The 22,487-nt window shown below is 46.9% G+C and overlaps 1 protein-coding gene across 1 annotated transcript in view; it reads right to left on the bottom strand.

The window, feature by feature from the left end:
• Positions 1-2,820: 2,820 nt before the first annotated feature.
• XPR1 (xenotropic and polytropic retrovirus receptor 1) overlaps positions 2,821-22,487 on the bottom strand; it is a 111,824-nt gene continuing 92,157 nt past the window's right edge. Inside the window, exons 10-15 of the mRNA XM_050900597.1 lie at positions 21,489-21,654; positions 19,553-19,744; positions 7,357-7,523; positions 6,935-7,074; positions 5,865-6,086; positions 2,821-4,414 (exon numbers count right to left, since the gene is read on the bottom strand). Coding sequence (XP_050756554.1) covers positions 4,354-4,414; positions 5,865-6,086; positions 6,935-7,074; positions 7,357-7,523; positions 19,553-19,744; positions 21,489-21,654 — 948 coding nt within the window. The 3' untranslated portion in view covers positions 2,821-4,353. The remainder of the gene's footprint in view (positions 4,415-5,864; positions 6,087-6,934; positions 7,075-7,356; positions 7,524-19,552; positions 19,745-21,488; positions 21,655-22,487) is intronic.

The following is a 22,487-nucleotide window of genomic DNA, read 5'->3' as shown; positions in this document are numbered from 1 at the left end:
AGGGATTGTTATCTCCTGAACCAGGACCGTGCTTGCCCTCCCTGCCTCCCACAGGGCTGCCGTGGCTGAGTGCCGGCCAGGAGGCAGAACAAGCAGCACAAGAAGTTATTAGGGAAGTGAGAGCAGCAGGATCCAGCTCTGCTCCACAAGAGACTTTTTGCTTCCCCCCCCCACCAAGATTTTCATGCTGAAGGCTGCTGCTGGTCATCCCCCCGCACCCTGCGTACCACCGGCTTGGGACAAACGGCAGCGGCAAAGACACCGACAGAACGAGAAGGGCCGGGAGCGGGGCAGGGAAAAGCGCAGGATGAGCAACAGCCGACTTTGGGAACGTGCCTGGATTTGAGAGGTAGGAGCTTATTTGATACACACAGGCTGCAGCCACGAGCGCTGCAAATGCATTTCTTTTAAAATGTGGTGGGACAGCATGGGTTCCCCTCGATGGAGCAAGCTCCCGCTCCTGCTTGCCAAGCCCGGAAAGCCCCAACCTGCCCCGCTGCCGCTTCAGGAGCGCCCACCCACAGCACACGGCATCACCTTCCCCAGGCAGGGGGACCTGGCGCTTCTGGTCACACAGTCCCAAAGCCACGCAGGGAACTCCAGCTAGCAAATAAACTCCGGATGCTGCAAATCCTAACCCCCTGCAACCCAAAAATCCCTGGAAGGATGGAAAGCAGCAGGGAATCAGCACGGAGAAGCGAGTTCAAAGGGAATCTCCAGAAGTCACCGGCCGCACTGTCGCATCTCCTCCCCTTAGACAGGGCCATCTGCAAGGGTTTCAGCCAGACGGAAGCAGCTTCCACACCATCCTCGGAGCCGCAGACAACCACAACCTCTGACAACCTCTGCACCGAATCGCAAGGAGAGGGAGAGCTCAACACCCGAAAGCCAGCACTGCGTCGCGGTGCCCAGAGCACAGACCTGTCTTCAGCTTCCACTTTCCATCCAGCCATATCCCAACAACTGAAGCGCTGGATAAAAAAACCAACCAACCAACCCAACCCAGCTTCTTTTAACTCTGCTCTCCATACTTCTGGATTGTCGCCCTGCTGTTCTCCCTCCAGGAGGGTTTCCAAGCACCCATTAGCAAAGCCCGCTCACAAAACGAAGCCACCCCGGGACTGTCCCCGCTGCCCTCGCTCCCGTTGCCCAGGTTGCTCGCAAGGAGCGACGGGGCTATTTTCTCTCACCATCTGCTCTGCTTCGTTAGGTCTCCCTTTATTGGCCAGATGTTCTCATAGATGCAGAGCCATCCCGGCTTTAGTGTCTGCTCTCGGGAGGAATCTGCACGCCCGATTTCTTAGAAATCTCTGGGAGGGAGGGAACAGGCAGATGCAGCGCCGGGGAGCTGGGAGCCTTTAAAAGCCATGCCTCTGGGAATTCGGGCTACTTTCCCCCAAGAAAGGCATCTTCACTGCCAAAAGGGATGATGTTTTATTTTAGGAGATAATGTTTGCTAGCTGTAGCATGCCACCTCCCCTTTTTTTCTTATTTCTCCTGCCAGCAAAGACAGAGAACAAGAGAAGGGAAAGAGCAGAGCAGGGAGCAGAGCAGACAGATTGAATTCTTGCTTCCCGTAAGGATTTGGGTAAACTACAGAATAAAAATTTAATTACTTGCAACCTGACCCTCCCCGCCAGGTTGGGAAGCGGACAGCTGGACAGTGCAGCAGCAGGCAGGCAGGCAGGACACAGGCCACCATGCCATGCCCCGCTCTCCCCAGCCCAGCTGAGGAAGGCAGAGTGCTCCCAGGGGACTGGCATCACTTCAAAATGCCTCTCTGCATTCTTCCTTCCCTCTGAAAGGAAGAATTACCAGTAAAGCTCTGTTTCTTTTTATAAAGAACCACTTGCTTAAGTAACACCACTGGTTTATTTTAGATTGCCCCCCCCCCCCCGGTGTGGCTGCCCTCCTCTAAAACACCCCTAGGTAGGTACGGCTTCGCTCGTCTCCCACCGCTCTTGCTGGAAACACCTATGCCAGGTTTGGACACAGCAACAACCGCTGCAATGCAAATTAGGAAACAGAAAGATTTTTAAGGGGCTTTGTATCTCAGACTCCACTTCCATACGAACAGGAACCCTCCGTTTAAGTACGAACAACAGACCTAAGGGAGTTAAATACGGGAAAACAGGCTCCTGGGCACCGAAAGGATGAACAGCACAACCCTGGCTAGTCCAGCTGCCCTCCCGCCGGAGGAGACCGACGCGGTAGGAGACGCGAGGAGGAGCACCACGACAGACACACCAGCCACGCCACCACGCACACCGCTGACAGAGCGGAGGCATCTCCCGGCAGGTCCGTCGGAGTTTCTTTGTAAGCTGAGAGCACACCACAGAAGCGTGGGTAGTTACAGGTTTGCAGTGTTGCCCTTAGCCTGGCACGGGGCACAGGTTCACCAGCACTGAATTTTCATCTATTTCCAATTAAATGAAGAGAACCAAGTTTCCTTCTTCAGTTCCTCTGGGCAAGAGGCACAGCAGGCAAACTGAGAAAAAGCAACGTACCGGTCGTGTGAGAAACCATGCTATTAGCTAATTAAAAAAAAAAATAACCACCAAACAGCAACTGAGCAGAGATTCCTGCAATTCCATCACCCAAACTAGAGGCAAGTCACCGGGCAGACATCAGTGTGAGGATCCTACTTCAAGAGTTTCACCCTTCCCTTGCAGTCCTAGCTGTGCACCACGGCTGCCCACGAGCCGGGCAGAGGGGAAGGCGGCAGTCCCGGGGACCTCGGCCACGCCAACCTGCCCCAGCGGCAGCAGTCCTGGCTGCGAGGTTCAGCTCCAGCTCCCCTCGCCCTCCGGTACTGCTGCGAGAGAGCAGGGGAAGGACAGCGGGACTCTGCGGGCCCCCGTTTCCTTTCCTACAGGAGGAGAGACCAACAAGACCATCGAGTTAGCATTGCTCTTCCGACATAATTTGCTCAGCAATACGCCTGCCCTTTACCCGAGTCTGCATAATAGTATCGTACTTCCAAAACTGCGTGAGACAAGGCAAGGGGCACGAGTAACAGCCGAGCCACAGGGCAGCATACCGGGATAGCACCCGGCAGAGCCTTTTTGCCAAACCAGAAGCCACGAGGAGACCTGTTTTCAGTTTCACCTTCCCCATCAGGTGGGCACAACGCAGTCCTTTCCACACTCCCCGACAGCTCTCTAACACACCACCACTCCTGAACCCCAGCCTGCTAAACTCCCCGCCCTGGGAACCATCGCCTCCTCGCCTTGTCCCGCTTTTGCCACGCTGGGCTGCAGGAGAACACCAGAAAAGGTCCCTGCTCGGTATGGGATGCCCTCATGCCATCGAAGGATTATTAAGGCTTTGAAAAAATACTGTTTGATCTGGAGAATGAAGTTCTGAAGCCTTTGTTCGCTTAGGTTTTTTTGCACTGTTGGTAGGACCCAACTCTCCTCTCAAAAGGGCCTTAGGATCATCTGCACTACTTTCACACAGCTGCATGGAAAGTTGGCGTTGAACCGGCACAAGAGACATGCCCAGAAGCAGTAGCAGCAACTAAAAAAATCAGAAAGAGAAACTTTGGTTTAAAATAAAATAAAATTGAAAAGAAAGAAAGAGAGAAAAGGTAAACACAGGTGCAAGTTGTCTCACGAGAAGGGTATTTGCAGGGCATAACCCCACAACCCTGGAGATCGAGATCTACATTCCCGGCTTTGTTTTACCGTTACAACCTTCATTGCACAGGACTCAAAATCACTCTCATATGGTTGTTAAGTTTCATAAATAATGTGAAAACTATATGCAACAGATACATCATATTTCCAAAAAATTATAAGAAAAGTTACATCAAATTAAAAAGTAGCTTCATGAATGAAGATACTGCTCTAAGTGCACTTTTCCTGCAAGTGCAGCCAGTGCCTCAGCGCTGGATATGAAGAAAAAAACAAACAAAACCAAAAAAATCAGATTTAAAAACTTAAGTCCGGTTTCAACCAGTCAAAACCGGGCCAAGCAGAAACCGAGTGTGCTCTCGGCACTGTCCCATGAGGGAGTCCCTATGATGCTTCGTCATCCAGATAGGTTTGTATGTCCTTGTTGAGACTGTAAACAATCCTTCTTTCCTGAACTGTCCTCTTTATTGGCAAAACAAAGTAAAATATTTTATTTTTTTTTTTTTTTAAAATAGAACATTAAAATTAACCCAGAAGAAAAGAAACGAAACACAGTGAGCTTGTTGGAGTCCATAGGATCTGGTCTGGAAGAGCTCGGAAAACGTGTTCAGTGTTTTCTCCTGTTTTCAGCTGGAACTGTACCAGAGATCGGGTTACTTGGGGAAGAGGGGAACAGAACGAGAAAACAAAGGATGCGGAATAAGAGACCGTGGCCATCTCATGTGTTCGCTTCATTCGCTAGGTCCTCTATCAATACCTTAGTGTCACAAGCCTTGGACCTGGAAAAAAAACCAAACAGAAAACACTCACTGGGGAGAAGAAATTCCCATTACTACATGCAGACAGTAAAACCGCAGTGCACTGGCGGGGGCGGGGGGGGAAGAGAGGGTTTAAAAAAAAAAAAGTCTTTCTTACAGAGAGAGTGAATAAGCAGGCTACTGGAACTGTTTCACACTCTCCCACTCTCACTGGGAATAGCAGAGCCTTATAAATACGCCCCAGCTGCCCCGCAGCATCCTCCCCCCATGGCACTGCCCACGCCACACCAGGCCGGCCACCCTGCGGGCAGGGACAACGCTCTCTGCCGGGGTGCGCCGACACACGGCCGGGGACCACTGCGGCACGGCCAGGTGTGGGGCCTCCATCCGCCCCTCCGCACAGAACGCCATAAAACCCTTGCAGTGGGGGCTGCGAATCCGAAGGAGCGTTCCTGCTCAATCTGTCACTGGGCTGCACAGAGGTACAGCAGCTTCTTTTGGAATATGCTTGACACGTCTCAGTTCGCTCCATGTCCGAGGGGTAAACGGACATGGTTGTAGGGAATTCGACCAGGCTTTGGCCCACATCCCCTCTGCATAAAGTTTTTCAGTCTCTAGCGACCACACGAAGACTGTCGGTATTGGTCACGTCCGTGTACTCTGAGCCAACACGGATATGAGAACAAGCATGGCCCAAGGGCTGCGGCTCAGGCCGGAGCACACCCCTTGCGTGACAGCCACGGCCTCCTTTTCCTCTCATCCACCCCTCCCATGCAGTGATGCAACAGGGGGATGTGCTGCAGGGATTGCACAACACTCCCGACAGCTGTGCTTCAGCATCCCCAGGGAGGCCAAGCTTGTCCCCGCAGCCAAAGGGCAGGGCTCCGCAGCTGTGCTGCTGGGGCAGAAGCGACGCCTGGACACTGGAGCACCCTGCGATGCTCGGAGCACAGGCACTGCGGTGAAGATATTGCAGTCAACAGGTTCAGGGGCTGGGGTGCAAGGTGGGGAAACGTTTAGGGTGCAAGAATGATGGGTGGAAAGAAAAAAAATGCATGGGTTTAGATTTGAGGGAGGAAGGAGTCTGAGATCTCACATATGAAACCTTAACCAAATGTTAACTGAAATTTTGGGGTGGTCTGAAGCCTGGAAATGGACGGTTGAAGAGAATCTCTCTTCCAGGTTTGCATTTATAACCTCTGGCAACTACTACAGGCTATTTTTGCAGGAGGGGAGTCTTGTAAAGGGAACTCCCTTTTCCAGTGGTTTACCAGAAGCCCAAAATGATGTAAAGGATCGATCAACCCTCCAGCAGAGAAATATTCATTTACTAATTGGACCTGTCCCTCCCTTTGAATGACTATTTTGGCTGAGATCTTCACGTGATTGCATCCATAAATGGCCACCAAGTATTAACAGCAGCTCTAACACATGATTTGGTTTTCTGCACTAGAGGAGAGGCAAAACATACTGTGAAGCAAGACGAGGTCTGCGCAAGGAGACGCTCTGGCTGCGCTTCCACTGTTTGTTTTTGCGGCGGTTTCGTACACCATCTTCCTGGTCCATCATCTGATCCAAGAGCGTCAGGTCATCGGCGTTGAGCGGCGCCACGGAGATGTCCCTCACGGCACGGAACTCACCACAGTTGTTCAGGTGCTCGTTCTCCAGACGGAAGAAGTTCCACACAAACCGCCTGGGTGGAGAAAAAGTGAAAATTACCAATTCGGTTCCACTTTTACGGGCATTGCCCGTGTTTGGCAGAGCGCTGGTACATGCACCTGGATACCACTGACTCTTCTCACTGATCAAAGCGCCTCTGGGAACACGCTGGGAGTATGGAGAAACAGCAAATGACTAACAGCAGCACCTGCTACAACATCTTCCCAACTCTCTGGAAGAAGAACAGATCTGTCAGGCTCATTCATTATCCTAACGATGACAGCCCTAGTCTGGACAGCATGAAGGCAGCAGGCATTACAAGCACAAGGCAACCTCCGCCGTGTACGTGAGTGAGGTTCAGTAACCTCCACCATGTACATGAGTGAGGTTCAGCTTCAAGAGCTCTTACTCATCTCAGGAAGCTGTGGGAGTGGGTCTCCAACTAGAGTACAAGTGCGTAAGAGCCATGAAACCTTGCAGGATCCAAACCGATGACGCAGAATCCAAATAAGTGTTTGGAAAAGCAGCAGAGATTTGAGAATAATTGTAAACCTGAGAATCAAGTGAAATTTCACCTGGGAATCGCAACAAGGTAATTTTAAGGAGCAATTTAGTAGTAACAAAACCCTCAAGATTAGGCCTAGGTTCAGAGGAAACTGCAAACGCAGTTTGAAGGACCCAGCCCCACATCGCTGCAGAGCCCTCTGCAGCTTTCTTCACTCAGCACCCTGTTGAGACTAAATGTTCCTGTTAGACCTAGTCTTCCATTTCAAGGACCAGAATCTTCCATGTCCAAGGAGCAAGGCATTTCCCATCGTGCTGATGTTATACAAGTAATAAAAATGTAAAAGAGAAAGGAACTGTTCAGTCAAGCAGCCTTACCGGAATACCTCAAGTGGGGCAAATACAGTAGAAATGATGTCCCCAGCGTACGGAAAGATTTGCATGGAAGTGAGGGAGATCTGGATGGTCCACGCAAAACGCAGGATCACGTCTTCTACAATGGCACAATAGTAATATGCCTGAAGAACAAGACAGACAAACAGGACAGCTCATCGTACGTGTTCTGCACAGAAGACAGACCTCTTCAGGCCTTCAGGAAGATACAGAATTTGCTGCTCAACCACTAGAAAAGCGAACAGTACGAAATGATCTCTTTGAAACAAATGAACTCTACAGCTAGAAAATCCCAGCCCATAGCATTCAAGAAGCACCAGTGGCCAACTGCAACATGCTCTAAACTCAACAAGTTTTATTAAAATACTAAAAGCCTTCTCTAATATCAGAGCAGGCTGTATACGCACTTTCTGTGGGTAGACAATTCCTTCTCGAAGAAAGGTATTTTCACCAGCATTTTTGTCAAAGAGACCCCAGTCCATCTTCAGGTCCCAAATTAGGGTATAGCATGAGCTGATGAAATAGAAGATAATCCACAGGTAGAAGAACACTTGGGTGTCACTGTGGTTTTTAGCTGGAAAAGAGAAGAACAGCATGCTTCTGTACAACTTAAACAGCTACAAATTGGCTGATTTGATCAGTGGAAATAACACCCCTCTTATTCAAGTTCTGAGAAAATCAGGCTAGCTAATCTGAACAAAACCAAAAGCCTTACCAGGACCAGCTTTATATTGTTATTTAAATTCTGCTTTCATCTCGTTCAACGTTTTGCACTTGGGATTGAAATTTGCACTAATATTTTTATTTTCTTGCAACTTGTGGCAGACCTGCCATTCTGACTCTGAACAGCAGGTGGAAGCTGAGGGCCATGTTTCACAAAGGACACAGGCTTGTACAAAGGAAAAAGCAATGAGGCAGTGCTCAGTTAGGAGGGTTTTGTAAGAGAATATTTTAGTTTGTATAAACAACTGTGAATTAGTGCACTAAAAGCCTGAAAGAGGATGGCAGTACAGGAATTTCCACTAGCCATTTCAGAAGTTGTGGCTGCAGGGGAAAATAAGCAAAAAGAAGGCAATACATTAACATGTATGTATAAATCCTGAAGAAGGCTCTGTATGGAATTTTAAATGCCCATATAGAGCTCCTCCTTGTGAAACACGAGACTGTGGGCCCAACATCTGCTCACCTGCGGACATGTTTTTGCAACTAAGTTGTTCCCCATTCCCCCCTGAAAAGGTTACGCTGCTTTCAATTCAGCTAAATTTCCCTACATCAGTTGGCTGGGTAAAAGCAAACAGATCTGATAATTCTGTTTGCTTTTAATTAAGCAAATCTGGGTCATAAAGTTCATAAAAATAATATATGTTATAACACTTTGCAAGGCTGAGACACTTTCCATCTCGCTGCTATCAGGAGTCCTTCCTCCTTTCTGTGCAGCCACTGCAATTGCTCATTCACCGATCCTTTCTAACAAAGCCAATAACACTTCCCAGTACAAAAAAGCCGTAATATTTTCAGTCGAAACCCCATGCCACGCTAAGTGACAGCACTGTTCTCCTTATACGTGCCTTTAAAACAACAGAATCCCCGAAGCTGATCACAGAGGGAGCAACAGGGCAATCTGCCCTCTCCTTCCCTTTTTGTTTCTAACAATTACAATATAAATGTAATGCAGCAATCCGATAAAATTAATGGAGGTGAAAATGAGAGGCATCGCGTAAGAGTACATTCCTCCCATTACGCCTTTCAGGCTTCCTGGACATGATGTGCAGGATATAGGTCAAATACACACGCTCATTCTCCTTTCAAAACACACCCCCCTAAAGCAAACCTATTAAAGCCACTTATGCAGCAAAGCCTATCTGCACTGAAGCTTCACATCGGCGGAGGAAAAGGACACGGGATCCGCTGCAGCTCTCAGGTTTGACTAGCTTCCCTGCTTTTGTGCAAGACTGGAAGCCTTTGAGCAGCAACCCACATCCTCCCGAGGCTCGGCTTTACCCAGGGACAGGTCTAGCATTGCATCACCCGCCAGTGCCGCTGCAGAGAGCCATGACGTCACCCGGGAGCCAGCACAGAAGTCCTGCAGAATACGGGCTCTGATGCCCAGGTACGTTAACGCTGCTGCTTTGAAACCACCTCTCCCATCTATTTTTAAAGTGCAGCTGCCCACAAAAGAGGACACGGGGGAGGTTTTTGGAGCTTAGCAATTAGGGCTCTACTGCAAGATTTCATTCTCCCCCATCAGCTCCTCCAAAACCTCCACTACATTATTTCAGGAAGAAAAGGCAGATGCTGACATTCAGCGACTCAGAGACACTAAGCCTGTTCTTTTCAACATTATTTTTAGCTCATTAGATCTCCATGTTTAGTTCCCACTACCTACCAGATCCTAAATCATAATTCAGAGGCAGTTAATGGGTTAAGTGCTTTCGAAGCATCTAAAATGCTCCAAACTACCCTGTGAGGCTGCGTGCTCCCTATCTGTAGCTTAGGCTTGAAGGTTAGGTCATGCTGGTTTTTTTTTTTTTTTTCCTTAAGGGCAGAATTCAAATAAACTGAGTCTTACTCCACACCTTCATGGAGCAGACATGAAGAAGGCAGCACAGACAGTACCATCCTTTGCCATGCCTTTGGCCACATCCCTGGCATAAGCCATGCCCTGCAGTTGCAGGGCTGAAGAGCAGGGAAGCGGCATTGCTGGGCGCTCCTTTGGGATTCTCCGGTCATGGAGGGGACAGTCTGGCCCCTAAATATCATCTCAAACTACGTAAGGGGCTAACAAAACTATATCCTGAGTTGCCAATTACGCAGGAAGGTGATTTCAAAGGTTCATGCCGCTTAAACCTAAATTGCCTTAAAGGTTATTGTGTGCAATTACGGAAAGGAGGAGCACCGGGAAGAAAAAGGCCCAAGTAAGAAATCTTGTGGCATTAACCTCATGAACCTCAAAAGGATGTGCTTGCTTCTAGTTACGTTATCCTGGTCTCAGCTCCCTTTCCCTGCCCCTATCTTTGTAGCAGTCTTTTCAGTGGCACCTGGAGTCACGCTGCTTGCCCCTTGCTCCTGCTTGCTCTCTCACCGACTGGCTCTGCAATGCATTCAGCTCCTGAAAAAATTCATTAAAAAACCAAATCACTCCCCGGTAAAATGCTCTAATCAGAACTAGCCTATTGTCTTCAGCCTTGGCCTTTGAGTCCCTTCCTTTAATCACTTATCCTCCCTTTTCGTCCTGCCTGCAATTCTGTTTGATACCTTCCTTCCTTCTGTCCTCATTGGTATTCAGCTGGTGTACAGAAATATGTTACTGCTCTAGGCAAGCAATTATATCTCAATCTCCACCGGCTGGTCCTAGTGGCCCTCTTCACTGCTGCTCAGGGGGCTAGAAAATCAAGGCATTCATATTCTGCCCAGAGGCTCCATCTACTCCTGGCCTGCCAGTTGTTCAGGAGCAATACATAGCTGTGCATATGTATGATGATGTCAGGGTCTATTTAAGCAGGAATTGTTTCATCCTGTGTTTTTTCTTTGTTTAATGATGTGCTAGAAACCACCAAAAACCATTAGAGAGGGATAGTCTCAGGATGGGAGAAGCACTCTGGCCACCTGGTACATCTCAACCTCTCCAAGAGGGAAAGAAGACCAAGTCTTCAACACCCCACGGACTGCAGCAACCCTTTGGCAGCACAACTGCCAGTCCACCCAGCGAGAGGTGCATGAAGGACCTTTCTACTCGACGCTCCAAAGGGCACCACCATGTAGCAACTTCCTAAGCTACAGTTATTCAAAACAGCACGTGCAGGACGAAACGCCACCAGCACAAAATCTCTGCATATAAAGTTGCAGGTGCAGCTTTACCATCCCTGCCGACGGGCAGATTTCAACACACGTTCACATTGCCATGTCTGCAACTTGGAGGTGTTCAGCTACATCAGAGGCTATTCGAGTTCTCAGTGCCCTGCTGTCTCCACTTGCCACAAAGTTGATGGGAAGCAGCGCACCATAGGAGCCGTTTGCAACCTTCACCACAGAATTTCTATTCGCATCCTCAGTTTACCCCATAAAAGGCAATTGCAGTAGATACTCTGCACAAATACACCTACAAATTGCTCCAAAAGGTCAACTAGATAAATAATGGAAGGCTTCCACCTTTGAACTGAAGCTGTGAATGGCCACAGTCCCAGAAAACAGCCAAAAGGCACTTGCAGCAGCAGAATTTACTGCCTGCAAAAAATGCTGATAGACAATATCTTGGATCCCAAAACCAGCCCCAGGGGACACAGTATCTGACTAGCATTCTGAGAGAATGCTACTCTGCAGAAATTACAGCCCCTTCTAAACACAGGCAAGAGAAAGGTTGCTTTCCATCAAAGATAGGCAGCAAATACTATCCTGAACGCTGTTAATATTGACTTTACTTCCGAAGAATACTATCTGTTTACCCTGCTGAATTATTCTGGGGAATGTAAACACTATATAGTATTCAACACAGCAAAAATCAATGCCATGTATTATTGAAGATCTGGATAAGAGCACAATGGCCCTCGATAAGCACTCCTGGTGTGTCAGCCACTGCAGCCGGCTGTGGTTTCTGCTGATGGCGAAAGCTGTGATAAAAGCGGTAAGAAGCGTGAGGTTATCAGGAAACACAGTCAGGTAAGCCCTGCTACATCGGACAAAACCGACCCAGTCAGAGCGGTTCCGCCTCCAGCGTCAATTAAAAACCTCTCTTGGTCAAGGCATGCCCAATTCAGTCTCCTTTGATGACCAGCCTTTCAATCACAGATTTAAGAACCACCAAAACAAAAATATATGTATTTACAGTGCGCTAGCCAAGCACAGACACTAGAGTACTGAGCGTACACTTTCTGCCACCCAGTTAGCCTGGGGATGACGTGTGCCCATTAACTCCATCCCAGCACACAACGGGAGGGGGGCGATAGCCAGAAGTGACTTATCTACATAAGAACTGCCATCAGAATGACATCCCAAAGCATTTGTCTAACACCTTACTGCTTGAAGTGCAGTATTACCACTCCCTCGGTAATTATACATCTTAATGAGGGAATAGCAGCAGCGTTGCCTTTCTGCCCAGCCAGCACGTACTGCTATTTAATACTGATCAATGGCAGAGCCATGACATGACAGCGAACTTAATGCAGTAAAAAGGCAAATAACCCGGAGGAGCACACGGAGGACTCGCCATCGTGCGCTGATGGGCTTTGTCAAATACCAACCATTTCATGTGAACAACCTTCCCGTTAGATTCTGCAAACCTCTGCTATAGCCTCCGGGCACAATTTAAAGCAAAGCAGCAAGATACAGTGCAGCGAAGAACTGTCAGGAGGCAACATCTCGTTTCTTCTTCTAGTTAGATTCTACATTTGTAGAGCAGGGAAATCCCCAAATCGTGTTTTGACTAAAAATACTCTGCAGGTTTGCATTGGGTTTGTAGGACGATACGACTGTCTGATTTCATGACATCACAGCAATCTCATTGCTTGTATCTCACAAACAGAAGAATGGGATTTAATTGCAAACAGGAGGAAGCATATCAGTCATGACTGAGATTTGAGCTGATTCTTCTTCTGGTGGCTTCTCTAGCATGTGAGAAGTGTTCTTGGGGGATGTTTAACTGCTACCTTGAGAAGGATGGGGTTTCCAATCTAAGCATTCGCTAGCAGTCTCACTAATAAGAATATCTGGATTCACAATCAGATATAAATAGCATGGTAATCAGGGCCTTCGTTGGGCACTTTAGGGACTGGGACACAATGTCATCTGCTACCTCTATAGTGCTTTGAGATCCAAAAGCAAATTCCTTCAAAATATAATAGGAACCAAAAAAATCAAGATTAAAAAAAATATTGTTGGATGATTGCATCTCCTAGATTTCTGCAGCACCAGAGAACTCCAGACCTGCGTACGTTTGACAGGAAAATCGCTTGTGATGTAGTCAGTTGCTTTTCTTAAAATGTTCCATTAAAAAAAAGGTCAGGCTTCCCCCTCTTAAGTGCCCATGAAATGAGATATCAGTAGGCCACCCTTTTTACTTACACCTTATTCATTAGCGTTCCCGCTTCTCCAGCCACCTTTAACCCAGAAGCGTATTAAGTGATACAAGCGGTACTATTAATCCACTTTCCAAATCCCTGCTATTAAAATCCATCTCTCGGTTGCAATCTGGAGAAGCAAACGCATGAATCACGCAGCGGCAGGGTGCCGAGGTTGCCTCTCCCCCACGGCGCGGCTGCCGGCACCGGGAATGTCCCGCTTGACATTTGTAGACCTACAAAGCATGGAAAGATTTCCCTGCGGGATTTTATGCCTCATTTGTGCTGACATTCAGGGTGTGGTGGCAGTTCCCGAAATCACTCTAACACCCCCTCCTCCTAGGCTCCCTGGCGAGCACAGGCTGCCGTCTCGTCTCGCCTTCCCCGCTCACTTACCGCAGGCTGCCGGCAAGCGAGCTCCTGCCAGCACCTCTGCCGCGGCCAGGGTGGTCCTGCTGCAGCCCTGCCGGGGTGCTCTTCACCCTTCCCGGCTCCACCCTGAAGCACCATCACCGTGATGGGTGTCTAAGCAATTAGGGGAGCTAACAAGCCGGTGTGGAGAAACCGGGCTCGCTCAGGGTGCCACAGAGACCCACGTCAAAGCTGGGAGGAGGTCAGAGGCCAGGATGGAAATGTTTGCCCATGGCAATGCCTCCAATTCTTCGCTAATGACACTGCCGCTGCTCTGATGGAAAGGATCAGAAAGACTGGCTAATGAACACAACTCATTACTGAAGGCCTCCTGGGCATGGGATGACAGGGTTGCAGACAAAAATTCATCCTAGCTCACAGCAGTGTGACAGACGTTGCACATTTTGGCTCCAAATAATCATCCTGATGGAGCTGCCAGTGTGCTGTGCTAAGGCAAGCCCTGTGAAAACTGCAAGTATTAAGAAAGAAGCCAGTTAATCCCATTACAAAGTTTGTTTTACTTCGAGAGGTCAATCCAAGCACTCTATAAGGCTCTTGTGACACCTAAATCAAATGATCTGGCTTGCCACAGTGCTGACAGCTCTTCCAGTGCAGAGCAAGAGAGGGAGAGATGGGAGATCTTGTACCGACACACAAGGGATAAGCTAGGGAACAGGATCTCACAAATGCTACTTGCTTCATTCTTTCGTGAATTTTTTGTTTTTAAAGTTTTGTACTTTTTTTTAAAAAAAGATTTGTACTTGAATTCTATATGTCCACTTATTTTGCCTTGCCCCACTCCCTAGAAATGAAATGACATTTCTCAGTTGAGGTACTATATGCTGTTGCACCGATGTCTGATTTCTGTAAGTCATTTTAGTCCCAGTTCTCACATCACCTTGTTCTCCTCTCCTGCCGTAACCATTCAGGATCACAGTTAATTATTGTTCCACCTACCAGCAAATTCAGTCCCCGGGGCTTGCACCCTGCAGTTTCTAACATGGTAGCAACAAGGGCTAAGCGACACAACCCACTATCCAGTACTTCAGCCGGCAGAGAAGAGCAGAGCTAAGGTGCAGTCAGGTATCCTCCTGCAAGTTTGATGTTACCAACATCAAACCATCCAACAGTTTGACATTACCGCCATCCTCTCCCCCTTCCCGCTGTGCGTCACCATCCTTCACCTGGAAGTCATACCCCTCGCCAGGGGAGCTGCAGTGGGACAGACCGTGGGAGAACCAGCGATCCGTTCCAGCGTGAAGTTGGCTACGCCAGCTGGTATCACCGCTGGTAGCAGCTGAAGCCATCGTGATTAATGAGGAGTGGGCAGCAGTTACGAGACCTGGGAATCTTCCACTGTATTTTCAAAAAGCAGCACATTTCCCATTCATCTTCATCTGGTCAGACCTGGTCGAACCCCCCTATTAGTAAGGGACGGTCCAATGCCTTCCTGCAAAAGCCCATTAATTGAAGGATGACTCCTGCCTTGACAGTTCACGTTTCTATTCCTTGGTGAAGCAAGGAGTTCAGAGTTTTCTCTTATGCTGGCTTTTAAAAAAAAAAACAAATTACACATCACTTCAGAGAAGCCTGTTTCTGAAGCGATGATGAGAACACAGACAGAAACACTACTCTTTAGAGACAGCTCTATTTAGTTAACTTCTGTATTTTTAATTACTGTCAATTTCCTGGGCTGTTTAATGAGAAAGTGCGTGGCGGTTACATTATCTTAGACCAACCCAAGGCTCTCCACGGCACTTCCAAGCTGATGACAGCTAATGTTCAGCAGTCTTATTTAGAGTACCTGGAAAGGGCGTGGGAGCGGTAAGGAACAAGAGACGCTTACTCAAGTTTCCAGGCCACATGGATTAACTTTGGAATAATTCAGAGGTTAATAAATAGCTGGATACTACCCAGACCACAAGGATTTCATTAAATAAGGTGTGTAAATCAAACTGACAATGAAAACTTGCATAAACCATCTTTCCTTTCAGTTAAAGGATAAAATCCCACGTAGCCAATTTTAACCCAGTACTTGTGCTTAAGCTCAGTAATGCGTTCCTGAAAAAATCAAGGTAAACACACAAATGCTCACGCTGGAACAGCAAATCCCACAGAACAAGAAAATGATGGAAGAGTACAAAGCACTCAAAAAGCTCAGTTCTTCAAGTACACAAGCCAAATCTATATTCTATGTAAGCCAGATATTTCCGATGACACCATGTGAGCAAAAGACATCAAGGTAAGAGAAAACTGACAGACAGTAGCAAAAACAAGATGTGTCTCATTTTACAAAGAATAAAGTTGGAGCATAAATCATGCATAAAGCTTAAAAGCGACCAGCACTCTTAGAGTAGTACAATACAACTCCAGTTGCACTGTTTCTCATTAAGAACTGAACACCTAAATACAACAATCCAATCTTACAAAGCCTGAACCGGGTCTGACTGAGGAACGAAACCAAGGCTGGCTATTCTAGGTATGTCAGCGTAACTTCTTAAATGCAAGTACACTTTATACAAGAGGGGATCCCCGTGGAATGCTACGATAAGCCGGACTGAGGTGGAAGCAGCTATACTGGTGCATTTGTCAAGGAAAGCACATCTGCTTTTGGCAGAGTGAAAACACTGCAAAAAGTAGCTGTGTGTCAAAATAACACTGCACTTGGGGTAAATATTCTGCTGCAGACTCGGGCTTAATCATTTGTTTCCCCAGCACCACGCAGGTTTCCGTAGGGATTAAATAAGGCAATATAATATTCAGTTGGCTAGCTCTGGGGAAAGCTACTCAGCACTGCCAGGGAAGCTAATGCCAGCGCCGAACTCCTCAGTGCAAAGCAAGGGTAGGAAAGAGCCAGGAGCAGAGGCTTCTGCTCGGCCGTGCTGCGAGCGGGCAGGGACCGGCGGCACGCACGCCAGTTGCTAGGTAGCTTAGAGTTACAGATAGGCCTCATTTGCCTGTGCAAACATACCCCGCAGGACTATATTTACAGAACGCGGCCTTTGCTTCCCATTCCTTTGAGCGATATAAAAATACTGAGAATTCTTCCTTTGGGAGCTCAGCAACAGTTGCCCTTGGGTTGCTGCTGTCGTCCCTGAAATGTGGTTGTGTTTCTGAGCCGTGGTGAAGCGGGCAGCTTGAGCTGGCACTCGTCCACGCAACCGCTGCCTGCTCCGGTCTTACGTTATGGGGTAGCTACTCTCACTTCAGCTTCACTACTTCAGATGGTATCTGAATACCAAGTTGATAGCTTAGAGTTAACTCTGTAAAACCAGTCTAGTCCCAGGACAACAGGATTGCAAGTTTGGGAGAGAAAACCTAACAGAATTTACCTCAATATCTTACTGGTCTAACATCCCAACTGTGATTAGCAGAGAAAATTGCATTCTGCATATAAATCAAAAGGAAGAAAAGTAAAGAAATGGCTTCTCTGAGGGAAGAAAGAATCAGAATTATGCACTGCCTGAGCAATATGAATTATTAAACAGTGATATTTTAGGGAAACTGAGATACTCGTCAAGAGTCCACAGTGCACTGTGTTACTGGGGGATTCCTTCACCACAGGAGGTTTGGAGCAGGCAGTACCACATATGACTAGAAGCAGCATACATCACTCAAACATAGTAAGGTGGCATTTGTACACTTGTTTAGTTCGAGTTGTTGTCCAGCAAGCATATGAAAACACAGCACAAGAATGCTGTAAGTGCACTCTGTATGAATTAGCTGGCTTTCAACGCCAACAAACCCTCCTAGCTGCACAGCCCATCTTCACACAGCTGGCAGATGCAAGCTAAAAACCTACAGACCAGCTACAAATTATTCAATGTTCAAATCAAGGGAGGAAGACAAGCCTTTTCAGAGGGCTGCGATGTCCCCAGGACTCCCAAGTGGAGAACAGGCGCTGGTGTACATTACCTGACCTCCCAAGAAAAGGCCACCAATTACCCTCTCGTCCTGGCAGCCAAAAGCTGTCATTCCAGAGGCATAAGTCATAGGCTTGCAAACGCAGGCACGAAAGACTGTTTAAATAAAACTCTTGTTACCACAGCAATTAACAGGTTCGTTACTTACTGCACTTTAGAGCAGGTCTAACGAGCAAGGATCTTTACCAATTTGACACTTGTTTTGGGCAGTGCTTGCTTTCTTAACAGCAAGCAGCTAGCCCCCAACAGATGTTCTGTAGGTAAGAGATCGGTGTTTGTCTCTGCTATCCTTAGGCAGACACAGAGAAGGTGTGGGCGAGCAGTGCATCTATTTTCAACAGTAACATCATAACAACTTGATGATAGACCATCTGATTCCAAGTTCAAGAAGAACTGGGAATCTATGTAAAGCACATAGATAAAATTGGATTCTTAACAGGTACAGCGTATTAGAAAGTGCATTTATGGCAGGATGGGAATAGGCCTACAGGGCTGAGAAGACATGGCAAGGTCTTTAGGCAGCCCTCTAAAAAATTGCTACAAGCCCAGGCACAGTGACATTTACAAAATCTGTGCTAACGTGTAATTTCCAAAGGCCACGAAGCTTCCAAATTGTTTTGTACGATACCAACAGCTACGTGCTATTGACTCCCACTAACAAAACTGGACAGACAAAAGCAGGGAGTCACGAACATCTCTCGGGAATTGGAACAAGCCCTGTGCCTGGCTCATAAACACCTCATTACAGCCCACTCCCTGCCAGACTTGAAGAGCAGACAACAGTTATGTATGGCAGCAACGAGAACAAGGGTCAGCGGTACTGGCGCGGATGCAAACTTCAAGGGGAGCAGAAAGAGGTCAAATTCTTCAACAGGACATTTTGACAGATGCTGGTTTCCCTCTTGGTTCCAAACCTACCCCAGCCTTCCCACAGAAGGCTCTGCCAGAATGTCCCCCCCGGGAAGGAGAAGCATTAGTCAGCCTCCCCAAAGCAGGCACTGTATATAAAAGCATATAAGCAGTGACTATAGCCAGGCAATCTGTATTGGTCTTATCTCGGGGTTTGGCGGCGGTGACTAAGTGGACTGCAGGGCTGGAACTGCAGAGCTGCAGAATGTCACTGAGCAAACAAGTTAAAACGGGAACAAGCTCTGGGGACACAGCAGCAGGGAGGAGATGCACAGACGGGCCAGGCGCTGCATCCACCACTGATGCTCCCACACCAGGTTTGCGCCTACCTCCGGATACAGAGCGCCCGACTTCCAGGCTTCAGCCAGCTTGCAACAACACACTTCTCTGCCGTTAAAATGCAAGGCTTGAGAACCATTATCGGTGTGACTTCAGGCCCAGCTACATCAAAACAGCCATTTCTTGGCCACAGGAAAGTTTCTAATAACCCTGCCACCCCTCCAAAAAACCAGCATGTTAACTAGAAGCATGCCTTGAACACTTCTCCCTGTCCCACCACAATCGTATTTCAGGATAAGTAATTGCTCACGAGCGTGTGCAGTTGCTAATTTCTGGAGATATAGAAGGCATATATTTTCAAATAAAAGAATACAGCTTTTAGGACTTCAGAACAATGAAAGGCAGGGCGACTGCCTGAAGTGCAGAAACTAAAAGCTTTTTCCTTCAGAACAAGAGCAGAATCGAGTAATTGTCGTTTCCAGGGAGATGGGAACTTCAGGGATCAGAGCTCAATCTGCAGTTAAATGGATTGGAAACAACTCCCTACCAGCTGCAGCAAAAACATGGATAAAAACACACAGGAAAATCCAGAGAGGGCATTTTCCCAGCACTGTGAACGTCTCCCCACATTCAGGAATGACGGACCGACTTTATTTAGATGATCCAGGTTTGCTATTCATGAATGCCAAAGGAGAAGTATTTCCTATGTTATCCCTTTCCTTATACATCTCCCATTCAGCCTCCCTTCACAGCAAAAACAGTTTTCTCTTTTCAAGAGAGAAACCTGAAAAGTTCTCTCTCACACTCCAGAAGTGCAGTTCTAATCAGACCAGGTATGTGAAAAATACCTAAAAGAAGATCTTAAAATATTCTTTGCAAGCTAGGCAGGCCTTTGCCTTTCCACTGAAATGTTTCACAGGTGCCAAAAGACAAAAGGTCATGCTTCAATAGGATGCCAAATTGCGAGCTTCTCCCATGTAAAAAGCAAATCCCGTGACTTGCAAAGGATTCTCCAGAATAACCAATACCTTTGTGAGTGCTGTAGAGGGCTGCAAATGTCACCACGAAGAAGGTGGTGGAATATTTTCCAGCATTAACCAGATGAAAGGCCCGTTTGTTATCACGGTAACGGCGCAGGCACTGGATGAATCGCAACCAAGCAGGGATGCACTGGACAACCGCTCTCACTCCGTAGGAGTAGCTGTAACAAATCTGATTATCTGCAAGAAAAAAGTTTCAGGGACAAAGAGTTAGCAGGTTTAAGAACTCCTATTGTCTTCCTTTCTGTAAGAGCAGTATCACTTGACATGAGAGCAATTCCCCATCAATGTCTCAGGCACACACAGGTATGCACACACACATCCAGAACAGCGAGAAGCTCATCACCAGAAAGTATCCTGAAGCCCTTTACGCCATCTTGGAGGTATTCAGGTGACATGACATCAATAACACATCCAGACAGATCATCATCTCACTCCTTCACTGCTGCCAGTATAGTTAACATGGAAGAAGATTAGAAATAATCTATTTTTAAATTTATTTTGTGCTGTTGGCAGTACTGTGAATAATCAAATTAAGGATGGAATTACAAAAGGCCTTCGACACTGAATTTTTGTGCATAAATGGGAGAGCGTTTCCAAACTCTGCAGGACAGCTCAAAAAGGCTACTTTGCCTAAGATGTCCTTGACCCATTTTTCTTGTATATTGTAATAGGAAAAAACATATTTCAGTATGTGTTTGGGTTTGGGTTTTTATTGTTTGTTTTGTTTTTTTAAAAAGCAAAGCCAGGGCATAGCCCTGGCTTCAACAACTGGGGTGAGAGGCAACTACACCAACATGACATTGTGTCACACTCCTGACATTTGAAAGCCTTCTTTTTATTGAGGAAATGACCAGGAAAACCCCAGCTTTGCCTGGAACCCCCAAGCATGCCGTATTCTTATGCTGTCTCGCTCAGCACGTCTAAACCAAACACCCCACTGAATAACAAACGTTTGTTTCCTATGCAGACTAATGGAGACGAGTTACTAGCTGATATCTATCCCAAAGCACTGCACTATCATTCCACTGTTTGGATTGGAAGATGACAAGTTGTTATCCACTCAGTTGCTTTATTATTTTTTTTTTATTTTTAATAAATAAATATTTAGTTACTTGCAACACTGTCTTAAAGGGAAGAGAAAGATCAGACAGATTGGAAGAACAAAGTGAACACTGATGCTTATTGAAGCATACTGCAAATTCTTTCAGCAAGCGTCAAAACCATCAGACAACACAATTTGCCAGCAGTCAGTGCTTAAAATGGAAAGACAACAGCCTGATCCAGGAGGAGACAGGTACTATTTTGCCACTGGGAAGGCCAAAGTCAAAATTCATATGCCAACTCTGCGGCTCTTCTGGCTAGAAAGGAGAGAAGCAGCAGAGCATGCACAACCCTGGTGTCACAGCATCAACTCTGAATAAGGGGTGGCACTAACAAGCTCTGAGGAAGTTTCTCCGTCCTCTCTTGCTTTAGGGTACTGTGATGGGGCCTGTAAGAAGCAGGCTACAGCACAGAAAATTGTGGTTAACAAGCTCATGCAACTCATTTTCATGCTGAGCAACAGGAACAGGCTAAAAGCAAATACATGGTCAAACTACTATGAAATAAAACAACAATGCCAGGAAAATGGATTTCTCTTTCCAATCAAGAAGTGCTGTGTCTAAATTCTTTGATGAATATACACATCGGGCCAAATGACTGGATTAGGAAATGAACACGGATGTGAAATTCCATTTCTCTGGATGGAAGTAAGAAAGGGCAGAATCTCTCTAATGCTGTGTTTCCAAGAAACACCAATTATTTAATTTCCTATGTCATTGGTAGCCCTCTTCAAAACAGACAGATGATTATGAAGTTGCCTTGCTCAGTGTTTTTCAGGTCATTTTGACCGCGGTCACATGGATTGCCAGCATTACTCTACCTGTATTTGCCAGAAGTCCAGCATTGTCCTCCCACTGAACTTCAAAGCTGTAGAAGCAGATCATGTATTCCAGATCCATGAGTATCACGACCAGGCTGTTGAGCTGATCAGCCAGCCAGAAATCTGCGAAGCCTACCTTGTGGAAGGGAGCAGTGAACACTCGAAACTGTCAGGAAAAAAAAAAGGAATAATTCATGACATAGTGTCAAAGACATCTAAATGCAATGGCAGGACATCACAGCATTGAACAAATATGGAAATAACAGAAACGCTTGAAGATTTATTGCTGACCTTTTGCTTCTGCTGACAAAAAGAGATAACTGTCTCCTTACTTTTAGAACAAATAACATTCCTGCTTTCCTCCTCCTGCATGCAACTATTCATGTCCCCCCCACCTTTTTGGTTTTTTTACTGGCAGAAGAGCCCAGTCTCCTCCAACCAAGCTCTTTCCCAGAAACTCCCAGCCTCCATGTAAGAGCTCTACACAGCTCCATTTCTCCTGTTGCTCCTCATTTTGATCAGCGCTTTCTTTCAGGCATTTATGTCACGTCTATTGACATCTTCCACGCTTACCTTCTCCCTCACACTTAATGTCAGTTAGATTATAGACCGTCAACACGGCCATTAGTCTGATCATGGCTCCGTTTACTTAACACATTAGTTGTTCTTTGGTGTTAGAAGTTGTAAAAGTGACGATTGCTACTGCTGGATCTGCCAAAGCCTCTAGCAGGAAAAGAGTTAAAGAAAGGGCAGAGAAAATCCTATTGACTGTCAATTAGACTCCCCCTCAATCCCTGTCCACTTTACCTCTAAGCCTTAACAGCAGTTTTGCTACTTTCAAACCAGACAGTTTTCATGGTCCATTACCTTTGATTACAACTCTCTCCACCCAGTTAGTTACAGTTACTAACAGCCAATTTCTCAAAGAGACAGCACGAGCACCATCCGGTAGTTCAGAGATTTATGAACCTTTAAATTAATGAAAGCACAGGCTAACAC

The sequence above is a fragment of the Gymnogyps californianus genome, chromosome 8 (assembly GCF_018139145.2).
Source record: "Gymnogyps californianus isolate 813 chromosome 8, ASM1813914v2, whole genome shotgun sequence".
Classification (NCBI taxonomy): domain Eukaryota; kingdom Metazoa; phylum Chordata; class Aves; order Accipitriformes; family Cathartidae; genus Gymnogyps; species Gymnogyps californianus.
This window is presented reverse-complemented; position numbering and strand designations above follow the sequence as displayed.